Source organism: Eretmochelys imbricata, chromosome 6, assembly GCF_965152235.1.
Source record: "Eretmochelys imbricata isolate rEreImb1 chromosome 6, rEreImb1.hap1, whole genome shotgun sequence".
NCBI classification, from domain to species: Eukaryota; Metazoa; Chordata; order Testudines; family Cheloniidae; genus Eretmochelys; species Eretmochelys imbricata.
Genome location: NC_135577.1, coordinates 50439264 through 50459839, shown reverse-complemented (window position 1 = coordinate 50459839; position 20576 = coordinate 50439264). Strand labels below are relative to the sequence as shown.

The following is a 20576-nucleotide window of genomic DNA, read 5'->3' as shown; positions in this document are numbered from 1 at the left end:
TATGTGCAAGCTGGTACAAGCCCTAACACAGCAATATGCAGTATCATTTAAAACCAAATACCCAGAACTGTAAAGACTAATACATTCTACCCAAAATGCTACCTACCACCTCACAGACACCATATTATCAAGCAAGCATCCTACATATAGTTCTGCCAAACTCCCCTCATTTAGTAGTTGATAACACTTTAAACGTTCATTTAATGATGATCCAAAGTGGGATTCTTAGAAATCTACTTGTGGCATTTAATAGTCACTCTTTACCTTGAATTCACCTGTGGACTCAAAGAAACATGCCTTTTTCCACCTTGATGAGGATGGACTAGCCATTTTCAGCTGCTACTAGCATGAACATGTCAAACTTTCCCTGTGGGTGTGAAATACTCACCTGACTTATAACAAACCAAAATATAAATTCTATGTAGAAACAGAAGGATCTATGTAATGTATATGTAGATGCATAGACAGTATTTCTAACTTTAGATACAGAAATCATACATGCATACAAATAGGATAATTATATTCAGTAAATCATAACCTTTCCAATGATATCTCACATGCGTAATCTTGCATAAAATACATCATAGTTATGCCATAATCATATCATAACAATATCTCTATGAAGAATATGGAGGCGTAGCGCCACAGTCCTGACTTACATTAATAAAATACTAGCTAGGGGAAGGAGGCAGTCTTTCTCCATTGCGTGGCAGTCTACGTTCTCCTTCCTGTCAGTTAGTAAAATGAAATCAGTTTGAGATTAAGTGCTCAGAACTCTCTGTACAAAAAATAATTATTTGCAACAAGAGTCCTGCATTTTCATACATTTCATTATCTCTTCCATCTGACTGGGATCCCAGGCTAGCTTCCACCTTTTTTGGAAAAAAATAAAATTGAATTGATCTACAATAGTAACTTGTACTCAATCGTAAAATAAATATAATATCTGTATCTCTTATTAATAAAGTTTCATCTGTCCCTTCACACGTAAAGACATACACCCTGTTCTTATATGAAGATTAAAGACCATGAATCAGATTCTGCTTTGTTACACTGACGTATATATGGAGATTTCCTCAGTTCTCTCTACTGTTCTGGATTTTCATCAGTATAACTAAGAGCAGAATCTCCCCCAGTGTTTTATCAGATGAGAGGTAGTAGCTCAGGAGGAGATCTCTGCCTCTTGTCTGTTGAGCTAGTCACATAAGATTGAATATTTTTTTATTATAGGAATTGTAAATATATTTTATACAGCTGGGAAGAGATTCCTCAGACTTTTATGTGTTATATGCACATGCTGTAATTATTTCCAAGAGCAAGTGGGATATATCAGCATAAATTGTTCGGTTTTTTTCTTTATAAATGGTCCTCACAGTGATACTGAGTTTCTTCTGTTAATATCTTTAAAACACGAGTATGGTTTTGTCACTTTCCCTCCCTTTTAAACACAGACCTGGGATTGTTTATGCACACAAAATATCTATGGCTTTTAGGAAGATTAAAAAAATGCATTGAAATTTAGTCAATCTCTAACTGTATATTGTATGTAGCCTGAGCAAAAGTTCATACATATTCATTGTCTTCAGTGGGAGCTGAGGGTGCTCAGTCAGATGAGGGCCCTAAACCCAGATCCTGCAAATACTTAAGTATATGTAGGACTACTCGTGTATATAAAGTTGTACAGATGCTTAATTGTTTCCTTTAGGGCGCTATATCAGAGGTGGGCAAACTATCGCCCACGGGCCACATCCAGCCTGTGGGACCATCCTGCCCGGACCTTGAGCTCCTGGCCAGGGAGGCTTGCCCCCGGCCCCTCCCCTGCTGCCCCTCCTCCCCTGCAGCTACGCCGCCACGCAGGCAGCCGGGCTGCAAGCTCCTGCCGCTCTGAGCGGCATGGTAAGGGGGCAGTGGTGGCAAACACATTGGGTAGGGGGATTCCGGGGGGCAGTCAGGGGACAGGGAGCGGTTGGATGGGGTGGAAGTTCAGGGCGGTCAGGGGATCAGGGAACAGGGGGAGTTGGATAGGGGGCGGTTTGGGGCGGGGGCTCCTGGAAGGGGGTGGTCAGGGGACAAGGAGCAGGGTGGGTTGGATGGGTCGGGGGTTCTGAAGGGGGCAGTCGGTGGCGGATAGGAGGCTGGGGCCAAACTGTTTGAGGGGCACAGCCTTCCCTACCCAACCCTCCATACAATTTCGCATCCCATTGTGGCCCTTGGGCCAAAAAGTTTGCCCACCCTTCCTCTATATAGATTCAGGGGTCTGTGCTTGGGGATCCAGTTGCTGGATTGTGGGTTTAAGTTTGTACTTTTTACTTTTTAGCATGACATTTGAAATGTTCATTCTGTAAGGTCTATATATCTAAACTTTAAAAGAAATAGAATTGACAGATGAGGAACATTTTCCTATCAAGTATTTTTATTTTAATAGACATTAATAAGTAGTATCAGAAATAGCTACTATTGCATTACTGCCTTAAATCTAGGTAAACATTAATACCATATATAATTTTATACTGGCCTTCTCGGGTGCGACAACTGGAATTCCTGTTAGTATTAAAGAAAGTACTACATATCCTGCCATGCATGGGCTTGATTCTTCATGTCACTTACATCAGTGTAAATCAAGTTGAAATTCAAGTCCTCTGAACTCAGTAGAGCTGCACTTTTCCAAAATGCAGTTGCAATCAGAAACAGCACTATAGTTTTAAAGTTTCATTATTTTTCACAAGGAGTTTTGTGTGTGTGAGAGGGAGATCAAATTAATTGTCTATTTTAAGTATTTGGCATTGGTTTTGCTATTTTTATTTAAAATGTCTACACAACCTTGTATTAATTTTTTCTTTGGAATATCTCAGGCTTCTTATTTTAGAGAGGTACTAAATGTACAGTGATTTATCTGAGCTTCTTTAAACATCAGAGTTGGAAAAATATATTTTAGTTATTTTAATTATTGTAATTCATTTACTCTAAATGTTTGATAATAGTACTGTATTTATACTGTTGTTCTGAAGTCCTCTGTCACAATCCTTGCTAAGAGATAAGAGCAATTTCAAAATGATTACCTATGCAAAGTAAATCTTTTCCTCCTCTTAGAAGTTCATTCACTCCCCATTGTCATTTTCTTCCACTGTGAAAATCAGCAGAGTGTTTCAAAAGGTACCCCCATTGTGTATATTAGCTTTGGGATATGCGAGTGTTCATTATATGCTCACACCATGAAATTCATATTACTTGACCCAGATTCCAAGTCTCTGGAGTTAATCGTTAAATAAAGTATTGTGCTCTTCAAATTATTGTCCCCATGGGTGCTCTGTATAAGGTATGTGCATATACCAATGCACTCGCAATTGGAGATTTTTGTCATTCGTGTCTGTGGGTATGCACCTGTGCCCTGCACTTCGTGTTTTACTACCAGGCTACATAGGGAGAGGCAAACTTACAGCCACTCCACTTCCTTCTCAGCCACCTACAGTTTGAGCTGGAGTGTCAGGGTCCACTACATAGCACATTCATCCCTTACCTCATTTGTATTTCTCTTGTTATTGTAGTGTGCTTTGTTTAGTTTTAGTACACAGTTTGTCCTTTTGGGGGTGTCCCCCACCTTATTTTCAATTGGGGCCTACTTTGGTCTCTTTCTGTGGACTTTACTGGATTGTGCCAAAGATCCTGGCTTTCACACCCAGCCAGACCTGCCACATGTCCTTCCCCTTCAGTGACGGACATTCACCTGGCTTCTCTGCTTTGGAGAGTCTCACATCCCCTCTAAGTACAAGATCTGATCTGGCTTCAAAAGCAGATCCAGAAAGTTGAGAGAGAACAGATTAAAACTGCTACTTATGGAGTGTTCCCTGAGACTGGCAGGGTCTGAGACATTGGCGTCAACAGCTCAGAATGCTCTGGTGACTGTGTCAGCCTTGCCTCTGGTAAGCAAAGAACATATGGAGAGCCTTTGGAGTTTTTGAAATCCTCTAATATGAAGAAGCCCTATTTCCTAGAGAGGGAGCCCAGAAGAGAGGAAAGGTCACTCTTCAAGCCAGGGAACAAGGAGGTTGCATATCTCAGTGTGGGTAATGCTGAGACTCCTACCTCCTGTGATATTGATACCTTGGTATCACCCAGAAAGACTTCCAGTTCCAAGAAGTCTACCAGCAAGCAACGCTGGGTGTCACCAGTGTTGATACTGGAATTGGATTCTTCAAAATGCATGGACTCTTTGAAAAACAAGGACTTGAATCATCTCTGTACTGTCCTCATAGTGTCACGGCAAGGAGTGCACAGATCGCTCATCACTAGCATCCCCAGTATTGCTCAACATGCTTAATCCCAAGGAACAGTACCCAGAGTCACCAGCATCATTCTGGTTCCTCTCCCATGCAGATCTTCATATCCTGGAAAAATATGAATTCCCTCTGCTGAAAGTTTTCCTGTAGGTACCAACATTTGCTTTGGAGCCAGCCTATTCTCTGGTGCTACCACACCATCTCATGAAGACTCAACCCCCAATACCAAAGTGGTTACCACTCTCTCCTCAGCCTCTGGTACTGACATCTGTAGCTCCTTCACTAGACATAGGAAAGGATGTTTCCTTGCATCCGTCCAGGATTTCATCACCTTCCTTTTCCAGCCTTCCTCCCTTGAGATACCATCCTGAGAATGGGACCCCCCACAGTATACATCTGATTCATCAGCCCTGGCAGGAGCACCCTTGGGTCCTATCCCTTTTGGTTATGCCCCATTGGAATTGGGTTTCTGGAATCCTTGAGTCGCCTATGGCAAACAGTTCTAAACGGTACTGCTGTGTAAGAGGACCCTTCAAGACCAATAGCCACTGATGGTTCTTGACCCTCTTCCTCAGGAGGAACCTCTAGAAGAGCAAGAGCTAGGCGTAGGGGAGTCACTACCATCCAATAAATCCACCTTCTCACCAGATGAGGCAGTTATGTGCACCTTGCCATCCTGCACAGATGACTTCAAGGCCATTCAGAATTGCAGAGCCCTTGCAGATTCTCTTGGAGGAAATGCAAGAACCTCAACATTCCTTGCTGGAAATCCTCCAGATCACTCCTCAAGTCACGATTGCATTATCTATCAATGATGCCTTATTGTCACTAGCCAACACGGTGTGGCAAACACCAGTGACCATCCCACCTACTTCCAAACAGGCTAACCTTAACTCTTCGGTCATCAATTCTGTCAACAAAAGAAATGGACAGTATTGGTCTAGATCAGCCCTCTCCAACAAGGAGCTTAGGCGCCTGGACTTTCTCAGTTGTAAGAATTATTCTTCAGCCACTCTACAATTCCCAGTTATTAACTATCAGGCCTTGATGGTGAAATATGACTTCACAAATTACTTGAAATTCTCTCATTTTGTTGATCACTTGTCTCAAGAGTGGAGGGAGACATTTCAAGCTCTCATCACCAGATGAGAAGCCCAGATGATCACTTAGACTTTCTTTCAGGCTTCACTTGATGCAGAGGACAGAGTTTTGAGTTCTATAGCAACTGCTGTAGTCATGTGCTGTGTTGTGTAGTGGCTACAATTCTCTGGCCTGCCTAGGGAAGTACAGAATACCATGGAGGATCTTCCGTTTGAAAGGTTAAGCTCTTCAGTGTTGTCACAGATTGATCCCTCCACTCTCTCAAAGACAGGGCAATTTTGCAATTTCTTGGCATCTATATACCTGCAACAAAGAGAAAATACAGTCAGTCACAAACAGCTCAACAGTCTCCCTCTGTCCACTACCAAACCTCCATGAAATAGACTGAACCACCCAGAAACAGGTCAGATTTCCTAAGAAGGGGCCAACCTCCACAGTGACATCAGTCAATGGCTTCTTCTAAGTGACCGTTTTTGATGCATTGGTTGAGGGTCACACCAACCCAGATCCTTTGATGCACCAATCCATCCTTCATCAACATTATGGAGTCTGCCTCTCCCATTTTCTCCTTCCTGGGAGCTCATCACCTCTGACAGATGAAACCTAGAGGTAGTTTCAATTCCATCCAGTTCAGCTCCATCCCTCCTTCTTACACCCCTTCTACACTTCTCTTCTGGGACCCTTCTCACAAGGGTCTCTTACATCAGGAGTTGCATTCTCTCCTGTACTTCACTGGAAAAGGGTTCTAATTTATGGTTCCCAAGAGAAAAGGAGGATGGAGACCGATTCTGGATCTCAGGATTTTAAACATCTTTGTCCACAGTCAGTGGTTCAGGATGGTAACCTTGGCAGCGATAATTCCATTTTGGGATCTAGGGGACTGGTTCATTGCCCTTGACCTCCAGGATGCATATTTTCATATAGCTATGCAGCCTTTCTACAGATACATCCCATGATTAATCATTGGCAAAGACCACTATCCATGTCCTGACCTTTGCCCTTTCAACTGACCTGAGGATCCTGACAAAAGTCCTGTCAGCCATTGCAGTCCGTCTTCATCAGATGGGAATAATTGTTTTCCCCTGTCTCAGCAACTGGATCTTGCTCCTTTCTCAAGGTATAGTTCACAACCAACAAGGCTCTATCCCTGTTCCACACTCTGGGCCTCCAACTCAGCACAGAGCAATCTCCTTTCACACCTGTACAATGAATAGAATCTGTTGGAGCCACTCTGGACTCCACACTTGCCATAAAGTACTTGCCTACGGACAGGTTTTCTCTGATGTCCACCTACATTTGCACATGTAGCAGCTCGACGCTCACCAGCGCAGCACGTCCTGCTGGTTGCCTCGGGAATTAGCTCAATTCCAGCTCTTAGAGAGTCCTCTGCTGGCCGGTATCTTGCCTGCCTCAGGCCCATGTCCCTCCTGGACCCCGGTACCCCTTACCTCCGGTTCTTCCCCCAGCAGTAGCCCCATACTCTGGGTCTCCTTTCCCAGCAGTACACACACCCCCTATGCCCACCTTGCCTCAGTGGAATTAGTGCATATCTCACATCATAGAAATCTCAAAGGTTCACCTACAGAGGTTACAGAACACTGCAGCTGACTCCCTGAGCAGGGTTTTCCTTGAAGACCACGTCTGGCATCTGAACAACGCAGTATTTCAGGAAATTTGTCTCACCAGGGGCTCCTCAAAGGTAGATCTCTTTGTGATACTGTTCAATAGAAAGTGCCGGCACTTCTGCTTGAGGGGAGGGCATGCTTCCAAGTCACGGGGAGATGCTCCTCTTGGCCTTGTGTCTGGCTGTATGCTTAGTCCCTAGTGCCATTGCTCCTTAAGTTCCTGAACAAGCTGAAATGAGAGATGAGTGTCCATCCTTAGAACACTGTCATGGCCAACATAGGTTTGGCCAACAAATTCCTGCGATGGGCTGTTTGCCTTCCTCTGACAGCAGACCTCCTGACCCAGGAATCCGGCACCAAGACTCACCCCAACATCTTGTCTCTCCACCTAAAGGGCTGGCTCCTTGACAACACTCTGACATAGAAGGAGATTGGTGTCTAAAGGTCCAAATAATGCTGCTGGAAAGCTGAAAACCTGCCACAAGGAAAACTCGTCTAGAGAAGTGGAATAGTTTCTGAGGCTGATTTGTCCAATGATCCATAATCTCCTCTTGAGTCTCTCCTCACACATATTTTCAATTACATGCTAAATTTAAAAATCATGGCTCTATCACTGACCTCAGTTAAGGTTCACTTAGCTGCCATTACAGTGTTCCACTGTCCGATTGAGGGTGAGTGACTGCTGCTGCAAGATTCATTCTGTTCAACCTGTTTCCACATCTCAAAGAACCTACTCCACTTGTGGACCTCAGCTTAGTCCTCAGTGCCTCGAGGAACTTTTTGGGGACCTGTTACTTTCTTCATTTGTGCTTCAAGACCTCATTCCGCATAACCATCACTTCGGCCAGATGGATAGGAGAACTAGGAATGCTAATGGCTGATTCACCATACATAGTGTTCTATTGGGTTAAGGTGACTTCACATCCCCATTCTCACTTCCTACCTAAGATCTTATCAGATTTCCAAATCAGTCAGGACATTCAACTGCCAATTTTTTACCCCAAACTTCTTAGGAAAGGAAGCCAGTCTCCATACTCTGATTCTACCTTGATAGGACTAAACCCTTTAGGGCTTATCCCAGACTAATTATTTTGTGGAAAGAATGAAAAGGCATCCAGTGTCCTCCAAAAGTGTATCAAAATGGGATGTCGGGATGCATCCTGGCAAGTTATGAGACCTCTGGTGGGTTGTCACCCACCTAGTACAAATGGCCACTTCACCACTTAACTTACCTCCATAGTTTTATCCAAGAGTGTACCTATCTTGAACATTGGCAAGGCTGCACTGAATTAATATCCTCAACACCCTCGTCTGTATTTGAGGTACTGCTCGGAAATCTCCTAACGTGGAGCACCCATAGGGACAATTACTCAAAGAAGGAGAGTTTACTTCCCTTGTACAGTAACTGGCGTTCTTTGAGGTGTGTTGTCCTTAAGGGTGCTCCACTACCTGCTCTCCTTCCCCTTTGCTTTGGGATCTTTGACTCTGGAATTTAAGGTTCAGAAGGAACTGGAGTAGCAGCAAGTTTGCCCTTCCCTATTTACCCTCACACTGGAGCTCAGGGATGTGTAGGGCACAGGTGTGGACCTGTGGACGCTGCTGACAAAAATCTCCAATCAAGAGACTATCCTGACGTGGTGCATCCATAGAGACTATGCATCTTAAAGAACTCATTACTATATAATGTAAATACTATCTCCTTTTTCCTTAGGAAGTATAACATTGATGAGTAATTAAAAAAATAAAATTCTGAGACCCAGTTTACCAAGAATCTGAGCCTGTTATTGGTTTAGCATCTTCAGTTCTCATTCTTTCCTGTTGCTGAGATTTATGATTTATAACATCAGTATTGCAGAAATACAGTAGTATATTTAAAGGATCGTGGTGGGGCCTTGGGAGTCATATGTGCACCTTAAGCTCTGTTTCAACAGTAGGCTCCCTGCTTCCATCCCCAGTAGTAATACCTGAGAATCACCTATGCAGGTGATTCTGTGCGGATGTTTTGGGAAGCAGAAATTGGCTTATTGTGCTATGTTCATTTTCATGGGTGTGCCATTGTCTAAATAATCTTAGAATTTAGGTTTATTCCAGAGGAAAAATGGTGAAAAAGTTAATGTTCCATTTGTCTTTCTCTTTTGTATTTAGTTTTAAGCATTGGTGAAGGTGGATTCTGGGAAGGCAGCACCCGAGGACTTGTTGGATGGTTTCCCGCAGACTGTGTTGAGGAAGTGCAGTGTAAACCAAATGAAAGCAAACCAGGTAAGTGGATACAATTCAACAATAATTTGCACAGTAACAAATGAAATGTGTCTAGTTGAGCACTGAGGTGGCCTAAATTAGAATATATTACATGGCCTTATTGTGCAACACTGGAAATTGAAATATTAAATAAGGCTGAGCACTGGATTGAAAAAAAATAAAGATCAGTGAAGATGTATTTATTGATCAAACTTTCCTGGTCTTTGTCCAAGCCAAACAATCTTTTTCAGAAAGCACTCTACTGTAAAGTACTGGTATAGCTCTCAGGGAGAAAATGACTATAGACATTTTTTAAGGCACTATGTCATAGTTTTATTTTCTAATAGTGTGTGAAAAGTATCTCACTGGTTGATTAAGCACTTGAAGGAAATTTGGCTGTTGGACTCCCAAATTGGGATAGTGACAAAATATGTGTTAAACTGCCATTTATTATAATAATAAAAAAATCTGTTCACTACTTTGAACCTTTCATAAATTTTTGAGGATGCAGTTATAATTAAGGGTCTAAAAGATCTTCTTCATAAACCCTAGTCTGCAAAAAGTTAGTGATAGAACTAAAAAAATCTAGGGATTGGTGGAGTGAGTGCTATATTTTTTTAAATGCAGTAATCTAAAAAAAAAAATTAGTAGTTCGCAGGTTTCAAATGCTGGATAATGTTTCTGAAAATTAAAACCAGTATTATTATTATATGCAATGATGTTTGGCAAGAAACGAACACATTTAGGTGCAGATACCTGTGCCCATGGTAATCTCAGTGCAGAATGAGAACTGTAATACATTTGTTACTGTGTTCAACTGCAGCTTTTGAAAAATGATACTCTTTTGAATGCCTCTAAGGTATACTCCACGTACATAGCACAAAGGCCACTTAAAAGTGTTGCTGTACTGCTATTAACCATGGCACAGAGAGCTGAGTTCTCCATTACTATGTGGCTGTGCCGTAAATAAAGCAAAGACAATTTTATTTAACCACAGTTTATGGTTCCAGGTATTACAGCATTCATGAATCAAAAATAAATTGGCTACAATATTTATTTAAAGAATAATGCACCTAATGCACCATAGCTACTTTCCCTATTTTTAAGGGAATGTGGACATGCTCATATATTCAGACTGAGAACTCACTGTGAACTATAACAACTTCCAGAGTATATTAATGATATCTAGAAGTATGGACTGGATACAATGAAATGGTCTAAATGAGCTGTTAAGGTGAGTTAGATGATTGATATGTGAATTAAGAACTTCTTGAGGATATAAAGACATTACAATATAATTTTTGTACGGGCATTCATGCAAAAAGTATCAGTATTTCACAGATGATTATAGTCTGCCCATGCATAATTTGTGTTCAAGTATGACCTTTGTGTAGACAGAATAGGCTTGAGAAGGAAACGCTGAGCCAGACTGTTAAAGAATTAATGAATGCTGAAAAACTGGGGGTGTTGTAGGATTTGATTATTTTACTATGTAAAGGAAGTGGTGGGATGAGGAATCAGGGATAGGAGTTAGGGTATGTCTACACAGCCTGCAGCAGTGAAGCTCCCAGCCCGGGATGACAGAGGTCCGGGATGCCCAGGGGATTCAGGGGGCCTGGGGTCTTGGGCAGCGGGGGTCCTTCCGCTCCGGGTCTTCAGGGCACTTCGCCAAAGACATGGAGCGGAAGGACCCCTGCCGCCAAACTGCTGCTGAAGACCCGGAGCGGAAAACGTGGCGGCGGGTCCTTCACTCTGGGTGTGTTCAGCGGCACTGAAGGACCCCCCCGCTGCCAAAGTGCCCCTGAAAACTCCCGTGGGGGCCGTTGTGGGGCCCGGGGCCTGGGGCAAATTGCCCCACTTGCCCCGCCCCCCCGCCGGGCAGCCCTGATAGAGTTGGGCAAGCAGGCCTGCACTAGCACTCTAAAAATAGTTGTGTAGACAGCACTTTAAAATGGTGCATTCAGTGTGAATGCTTAAATATTCATTGAGCCAGAGAGTGAGTGTGAGTGGGAATGACTTTAAAGCACAGTGGCTTGCAGGAACTAGAACCTGCAAGCCTAGGGTAGTCACTGGGGAGATAAGTAATCTGGGTTCTAATCCCTGCTCCAAATCAGGCAGAGTGGGGATTTGAACCTGGGTCTCTGACATCTGGGGTGATCGCTCTAGCCATGGAGCTATAAGTAAGGTAAGATTTTGTCTTGGTTAGTTTTAGTAGAAATAACTGACAGGTTGTGGGCAATAAACAAAAATTTACAGAAGCCCACAACCTGTCTGTGACTTTTACTAAAAATAATGTGTGTGTGTGGGACTGATAGGGAGAGAACTGAAGTCCAAGACCCACGGGTAGGGTAGGGTGGCCTGGGGGGGAGAATAAGAGCCCAAGCCCCACTGTGGAGGGCGGGAGGGCTTCAGCACCCGCTGCTGCCGTAGCCCAAGAGCTGCGGGGACCCCAGGGCCGGTGGTATCCGGTGGCTTGGGGCCCCTGCTGGCTGATATCTACAGTCCTGCCACTACCAGGGCTGAAGCTGCCACAGAGGTCTCTGAAAGGCATGGAATCTGTGACGTCCATGGCAAAGCCCTATCCTTATCTATAGAGTATAAGGGCAGTGGTAGTACCATCACCACCACTTCTCTTGAGAAAGGATTGACCTGATTTTAGGCACCTAACTCCAAGAGAGGGCTCGTAGCTGTGAATCCTGAGCAAAGATAGGTGCCTCTCTCCAGCCCAGATTTAGGGTGCCTAAATCCCTTTGAGGGACAACCTCTTGTAATGATCCACAGGTCTCAAACCCAGGCCAACAGGATTTATGTGAGAGGCCACATTCTGGCAGACCGCTGGCATTTGTTTACCTAGGACCCAGTGTGAGGGTCCATCCCTGAGGTCCAACAGGTGGAGTTCCAGAGTGGGTGATTGGCCCACTGGCCCTATTTAAGCCAGCAGCAGGAACAGGAAGCTGTTCAAACAACTGGGCTCCACTCTGCCCTGCCTGTGCCCCCACCCTGATTTCCAGGCATCTGACTTGTGATTTTGATCTCTAGTTTGTCTGCTGCTTCTGGCCTCCTGGTATCCTTACCCAGAAGAATCTTAACTCCTGTCTCATGACTGTAGACTCTCACTCCAACTACTAGGTCTGGTTGCTCATGGCCCTGTTACCCCTCTCCTTGGCATTTTCTGCTGGCTAGTTTAGGTGGCTTCCTGTTCAGCCTGCCGGCTTTTATGAATCCCATTGTTAGGTGCCTAACTCTCCCCATGCATTGTATAGTGAGCCTAGGAGTCTAACTTGGGGCTGTGCATTCTACTAGGCAGAAGAGCACCTAGATTCAGCGTTGAAATGCTGTTTATTTATGTCTCCTTTGTGGAGCTAGCCCTAAGGTTCTAGTCTTGCAACTGGATCTATGTGGGTGGACCTCTATGGCCTTGCAGAACCTGCTGAAGTCACCCCATGTGGGTTCAGGAGTCCATCTATGAGTATGCAGTTGAAGTATTGGTGCCTATGCCGTCCCCATCTTTACACTTCCTGGTTCATCCTGTTTTTTCTCTCTTTTTGATTGTAAGTTCTTTCAGGGCAGATACATTGTCTTTGTTTATCTACTGCACTGATGATATGACATAGGACATAAGACTGGAAGGAACCTCCTGGGTCATTGAATCCAATACCCTCTTATCACTGTTACATTAATCCTGTTAATAAATTTATTAAGTACCATCTTAAAATTAGTTAGGCGGTTTGCCTCCATTATTCCTGTTGGGAGGGTGTTTCAGAACCTCACTCCTTTGATGATTAAAAACCTTCTTCTGATTTCCAACCTAAATTTGTTCATAGCCTGTTTATACCATTTATTCTTGTGCCAACATTGTCCTTTAACTTAACTAGCTCTTCTCCCTCCCTTATATTTACTTCCTGATGTGTTTATAGAGTGCAATCATATCCCGTCAGCCTTTGTTTTGGAAAGCTAAACAATCCAAGTTCTTTTAGGCTCTCTGTTCCCCTGATCATTCCAGTAGACCTTCTTTGCACTTGTTCCAGTTTGAATTCATGTTTCTTGAACATGAATGACCAGAATTGTTTGCAGTATTTTTGGCAATAAATAATCTTTAAATATACACTTTTCTCTTTGGGAATGGAAAAATAATTTGATAAACATAATGGACAAATTTTCTATAATTCCCTGTGAAGTTGTGTACTCACATGTGGGTTTTGTAGGTAATTTTGAAAACAAACTCACCCTCTTGGAGTCTGAATGAACAAATACTTCACTGTGTAATACTTCATTGTGTAAAACACTATATGTTGGAATTATTCGTAGTATTCAATCAGTAACGACATGAGGGGCCACCAGTGATGAATCAGAAAAATGTGATATGTTAGAACAGTATGATTACTGAAGTATGGTAGGGTATGGTAAGTATTGAAAGCAGTTGATGACTTAATTATCATATGCAGTTATTTCATTTCCTTTCTGCACATGAAACAAATGCAGTGTAAGCTGACTGCTTTACAGGCAGAACTCAGTCAACACTCCCTGAAAGTAAAAATGCAAAAATCAGATAGGAAAAAAGTTAATAAGCATGGTGAGAGGATTACTTGGTGAAAGGATTACATTAATTCTATTTTCTGGGACTGTTTAAAGGACATCAGCTATGAAGTGTCACAAACCTGCACAAGTTGTGAGAACTCACACCATAGACTGTGCAAAGTAGCAGAGATTTCATGCCAGTTCTTTAGAAAAAAAAGATTCTCACGGTGTCCCATATTGCACTGCAGAATTCAGCACTCTTTTTTTCATCCACTAGCACAGTAACTGATTTTTTTCATAGCATTTTCTATAAATGGGATCTCAGAACATTTCTTCAAGTAACCTGTGTTAGAAGAAGGAGCAGGCTGACCCAGAGGCGGATTTGAGTAGATGAGATTCTTTATTGCGGTACTTGTTCCCTTGGACCCAATTGTCCAGTAAGCACTGGATTAATTACATCACACTCTTTTTATTTAAGTTAATATGTAACACCTACATATGTTACAACACCCCCAAAACCCTTACTAAGTAATAGGAATACCCATACTGTTAGTATGTCCACCCCTTTCCATTGTTTGCAGCATTACACATGTCATACAAGCATTTTTACCTTGAAAATACATTTCTTTGCAACAATTTGTTGCCATAAATCTCCCTTAATTTGCAGTTCTCAGGGGCGGGAGGAAGGGGCCGTGATCCAGGGCTCGCTTATGTAGCTGGGAAAGGAGGGGTGGAAGAGATAACACTTCTTTACCCTTCCTTATCCTTTAGATCCCCACATTTTTTATGCAGCTGCAACACTTAACAAGGAGAAGGGAGGGGAAAGGGGTAACACTTCATTTATTAAGCGAACGAATAGTGCGTGCCGCTGCCTACTCCCTGATACCATGCCAGCACACCAGCGGTTTATTGTTATACTTAACCTTAAAATATCCCAACAACCTGCCTTCTCCATTAAATTTAGATAATAATGTTTAATAATAGCTGGTCATTGGCATGCCACAAATGAGCGAAAGAGAGCTGATTTGTGGAAAAACAAACTACAATTAAACATTACGTTCTCAATAAAATGGTATGGGCAGATCGTTCTTGCCATGCTGATATAAAATCTCCCTCCTACAGACAACATGTTCACACCTTGGGCAGCCATATTACTATTGAGACCCTTCCATAGGAGTGGACTTGGCATTGTGAAACCCCCAATGCTGCCTGTGACTCTTTTTTCTCTCTCTCATGTACCATAGCTGGAGGTCTGCCCCAGTGCAAGAACTGTCCTCAATGACTCTCGCCCAGATTAACACAATCTGAGGTTCTATGCACACCATGACATAGCTCTTCCCAGTTATTCCCTCCCTGCGCTATGGCCCATGGTTTTGGTGAGGGTCCCCAGAACAGTGGGTCTTGAAATTTATACCCCATTGAGATGCATGAGGCAGTTCATCCCTCATAGAGCTATCGGCTCGGACTATCTGCACACTTAGGCAGATGTCACTGCATTAGTTACACTTGAGTCATGTTTTTAAACGGTTTTTCACTATCATGAGACCTGGAAAATGTTTTTAAAATGAAAATTCAGATTTGTCCTTCATCTCATGTTCTATGCATCAGTGGGAAGAACCCTATTAATTCTGTTGTAAACTGGAAATGGGGAGACACAGACCCCCTTGCCTCTGGTTAGCAGACATAGCATGAGCTTCAACCATCTCTGTAATTGTCTAAAGATCAAAGAAATGATTGATGTGAGCCATTAATATTTTCCATCATAAAAACACCCCACAGGTCAGCTCTGCCCTTAATCCCAATACAATATAAAATGTTGACATGCTGAAGATTTATCTCGTATACTCCATATCCATGGCCACATAAAGTCACGGGACCCCCTCATCAACCTTCTCCTGGTACTGGCCAAATTGGCCATGTATCAATTAAGGAGGAAGGGGTTAGATTGGGGGTCGGGTGGGGGTAGGTTCATGCAACTGGGACAGTGGACTTGTCCATTCATGTGTCCAGGTGGAGTTCCTCTGGGTGCCATCCACTAACTCTCTGGGCTCTTTCTAGGAGTGGGTGCTGTCCCCAGTGGGTCTGTTTGGTGACCCCCTTGGTACCCTGAGTGTAAATCTATGTCCCTCACTCCCATCCCTGTTTTTTCATGTGTTGTCCCTGGAATCAGTTGAACTCTTTTTTTTTTCCTGGTCCTTCCCCTCTGAATGGGGGGTGGAGGGGGGCTGAGGGGGTAGAGGCCCTTTTAGTTTACTAGATGGATCCCCTTTGTGCATCCATCACATACTTGAGGACCAAATAGGCCTAGATGGAAAAAAAATGAGGGAAAAAGGGGAAACTATTGGGCACACAGTTCTTCTGGAATGACGGGGGGCACACACAACCGCTGGCAGGGAGGATTGGGGGACCTTGGGATGGGGAAAAGGAGGAATTGGGAGAGCTCGGGGGGGGGTGGGGACAGACTCAGAGCCCCTGGCATGGGAGGAAGGGGGAACACAGAGCTCCTGGCATGGAGGTCGAATGGGGGGTCCTGGTATGGGGATAGAAGGAGATGGGGGGCACCAAGAGCCCCTGTCATGAGAGAAGGTGGTGGGATTTGAAGGGAATCACTGAAATAGAGGGGGATGGAAGTGTAGAACAGGTGGAGCAATGAACCTGGCCAACAGAAGCAATAAAGTATATGACCCTTTGGTATATAAATTACTTAGTATTATATGAACTTTGGTAGTTTATTAAATAGTGAGTTTTTTCTATGAAGGTCCTGAAAACAATTTTATCTGTATATAAAGGTCTGTTCTACATAAGGATATTAAATAGTACCAGAAGCAAAATGTACACTTGCAATACTATATGTGGATGTCAAGCACTATACACAGTAATCTTATGCAAGGATACTGTACACCAGTCTTGTGACTTAAAAAAAAAAAGCTTAGGAATATGATTTAAACCACATTTACACAAACTATTGGTGTTAACTTAGAACTGTCCTACATTAGAACATGGAAAAAATCTTTCATTCTTTCATATCTGGATAGACTAGGAGCAGTGATGTGTGTAAGGGGACTAGATTGGAGGTGCGTTGGCAAGCTAGTCAACAAAAAAGCAGCTGATTTAGAAGCTCAGTGCACTAATGTTCAAGCAGTTCTGACAACCCTCTGTAGCTGAGACTGTAGTATCAACTCCATCTTTGCCTCAAGTAATGAGAGTTTAATGAATGAACCTACAACAGTAAGTTTTTGCATCTTAGCCTAGCTCGACAAAGCAATTGTTTTCTCTATGATAATAAACAGCAGTTTGGGAAAGGGTTTCTAGTGAATTCACTGCTTGTGAACTGGCTTGATAGTATAGGTAATGCAAAGCCTCAGTTTACTTACCTACCAGATAAAACATTGAACAGTGTATGCTTCCCACTCAACCCTGCCAATGTAATCATCTCTGATTGAGCGAGTCTGTACAGGTGAGAAAAGTATCCACATTTATTCAGTCACTAGTCTTTCTAGTGAGACTTTAACAAAAGTGTCTGTTATGATGGTAATATTTGTGAGGTAAAACCTGTCCACTGCAAGATGAACTGAGACCACCAACCTGTTTTCCACAGTTTACTTAACATGCCTCAAAGTACACTGGTTTTCTTTCACTAATGACCTGAGTTAAGTTCATAGGTGTAACCTAGAAGTCTGAAGATTCTGTTTTCCCTGAATAATCTCCTAATCCATCCAATTCCCCTGAACATCATAGAATTATGTGAGGATTAAGTCTTATTTAGAAGGAAAAAAACTCAAACGAACCTAAGCCTGTGGCTTCTGAGAAGCAAAATTTAGGCCCGCAAATTTTGTTTTTAAGCATACATCTGAATTTTAATGTCAATTATATCTTTTAACTCTGTACATTTTTATTTGTATAATTTTTGGGCTGTCCCTACTTCTCAGCTGACATGCACTTCAACCTTTTCGCTCTGATTTTCACGGTTGCTAAGAGCCACTTAGGAATGTCTCTAATCAGCTGAAAAAGGGCAGTACAATTCCCTAAAGAACCGAAATAAACTAAAAATAAATATGAGCTAAGGAGAAATATAAAAACAAAATCAAAGAATAGGCTACCCTTTGGACATTATACTCTTCGAATAGAACTGGGATTTTTGCAGTGGTGAGTCAGTCATGTAAGCATGCGTCTTCCCTTCCATGATTCTTTCTGCTCCTTTTCTGTATGTCCACCAAGCTTCTGTATAGAAGAGTACAAACTCTTCAGTGTCTCAGAAAATCCAAATGCAGTTGTGCTATTTTCATGCTCCTATTAATCCTGGGCTTTGGCATTTTCCATTAATCTTCCCATTTTATCTAATTTGCAAAAGTAATCTTTAAAGTGTGGGATCATCTGGTCATGGCAGCAAAAATGCAGATAGCAAGCATACATATAAAATATGTAAAACTGCCTTCTGAGCTGCTGCTTAGAACAACGAAGAAGGTATGAGGGTGACGTAATGTCATCATGCCTCAGTGGGTCACAGCTGAGAATACCAGATTCAGGATAAACAGACCAGACGTACCCCAAACTCCTGGTTATTCTTCCATACGATATACCAATCCAGTAACAAAAGTAAACTTCTGTCTCACCATGCTGGTTAACAAGAAGTTAGAAATGCAGTCTCCATAGGTATCCCAGCCCTTGTTTCACCACCCAGACACTAGACTTAATGATGAGTGGTTATTTAAAACCTGTTTAATCAAACAAAGGGCTCTTCTAATCCTAAGAGACCAACCACATACCCAGGTCAATATATAATTCAGATCTTACCCAATAATCACACTGTTGTCAATCCTTTATATCTAAAGGTTTATTTATAAGAGAAAAGAAAGAGGAGAGTTAAAATGATTAAAGGAACCAAATACATACAACAACTGCAGAGTTCTTATATCAGGTTTGAAGCAGAGATGGCATAAACTGCTGGCTTGTAAAGTCTTTGGTAACTTCCAAAAGATTAGAATGTCCTCAGCCCATTGATTGGAATGCTCTTTTTAGTGCAATTCCATATTCCAGAGATCAGAGACGGAAAGAGGCAAAATGGAGATGCTTCCAGGGTTTTTTAATATCTTGTTCCATGTGGAGGGATGCTCTCAGTTTGTGGAAAATTACAGACTCAGGATGGAGTCCAGATCAAGTCACATGCCCTTGCATGCTTTGATAAGTCATAGGAACAGCCATTACTCATATTCTGGTTAAAATGTCCACAGGAAGGCCCATTGGGTGAGGACAGGCTTCTTCTATGGTCTGTTTTAAAAGCTGTGTCCCCTTTAATGGGCCATCAACTTGAATAGTCCGTTCACAATGTGCTGGCCATTTTGGATGAAAATTACCTTCTGCATGTTACTTCAGGAGCAAACACATTTGAAATACTGATACACAGTCAATATTCATAACTTTATATACAAAGATGATGCATGCATACAAACAGGATAATCATATTTGATTGTAAATTTTTCCATTGATACCTTACATACATACTTCATATAAAATTTGTTGCAATTATGTAACTGTGGTAGCAACAATGATAGACATTGTCATATTTTAATCATACAACATCACACAAGTGTGTGTGTGTGTGTATATAACTGCCTTCTGAACTGTTGCTTAGAACAGCCAAGAAGATATGAAGCAGAGAGGGTGATGTATCATAGGGTGAGGTAGGCCTGTGAGGAGTTAAGGCTTCAGTTTCTGGCCTGCTACAAGATGCTTCAGGCTAAATCAGAGTTTAAGAGCACCATCACCGTTATGCACTGCGTGAACAATCTAGGAATAAAATTTTACCATTATGTCTTCAAAGCATATAAACATTTTAAACTAAATCAATAAAGCAATAATCCCACTCTCAAACAGATTTTTCATATAATAATTGATTATGCTGCTAATGTCTCCATTGGTCTAACTTGTGCTAATTTGTAAAACAAATAAATTACAGAAGAACATGTTCTGATTGTAGAATCATAGAACTATAGGATTGAAAGGGATCCTTTTCTGTAGTACTCCTTCCTAGGCAGTCATTCCCCATTTTGTATTTGTGCAATTGCTTAATCCTTCCTAAGTGAAGTACTTTGCATTTGTCCTTATTGAATTTCATCCTATTTATTTCACACCATTTCTCCAGTTTGTCAAGACATTTTGAATTCTAATACTGTCCTCCAAAGTGCTTTCAATCCCTCCCAGCTTGGTATCGTCTGCAAACTTTGTAAATGTATTCTCTATCCCATTATCCAAATCATTTATGAAGATATTGAAGAGAAATGGACCCAGAACAGATCCCTGCAGGACTCACTTGATATGCCCTTCCACTCTGACTGTGAACCATTGATAATTACTGAGTATGGTTTTCCAACCAGTTGTGCACCCACTTTATAGTGGGTTCACCTAGGCTACATTTCCCTAGTTTACTAATGATAGGGTCACATGAGACAGTATCAGAAGTCTTAGTAAACCTTTAGTGAACACACTACTCCACCGACGGGAGAGCTTCTCCTGTCAGGAGGTACTCAATCCACCTCCCTGAGAGGCAGAAGCTATGTTGGCAGGAGAAGCTCTCCCATCAACATATCACTTTCTATGTGGGGGGTTAGGTTGGTATAACTATAGCACTCAGGGGTATGGATTTTTCACACCCCTGAGCAACATAGTTATACTGATATATGTCTGGCCTATGTGAATAGTGTAACTCAAATTGACATAGCTTAGATCCACAAACTGTGGGGTCCACACTACACTCTCCCATCGACTCCCCCTACTCTTCTTGATCCAGTGGAGTACAGGAGTTGACGGGAGAGCGATA

The 20576-nt window shown here is 42.4% G+C and overlaps 1 protein-coding gene across 8 annotated transcripts in view; it reads left to right on the top strand.

Annotated features, from left to right (window-relative positions):
- The window catches only part of SHANK2 (SH3 and multiple ankyrin repeat domains 2), a 516022-nt gene that overhangs the window by 200443 nt on the left and 295003 nt on the right, over positions 1 to 20576 (top strand). For all 8 annotated transcript variants that reach the window (XM_077820166.1, XM_077820165.1, XM_077820164.1 and 5 more), the window contains one exon: positions 9149 to 9262. In XM_077820166.1, the coding sequence (XP_077676292.1) occupies positions 9149 to 9262 (114 nt within the window). The remainder of the gene's footprint in view (positions 1 to 9148; positions 9263 to 20576) is intronic.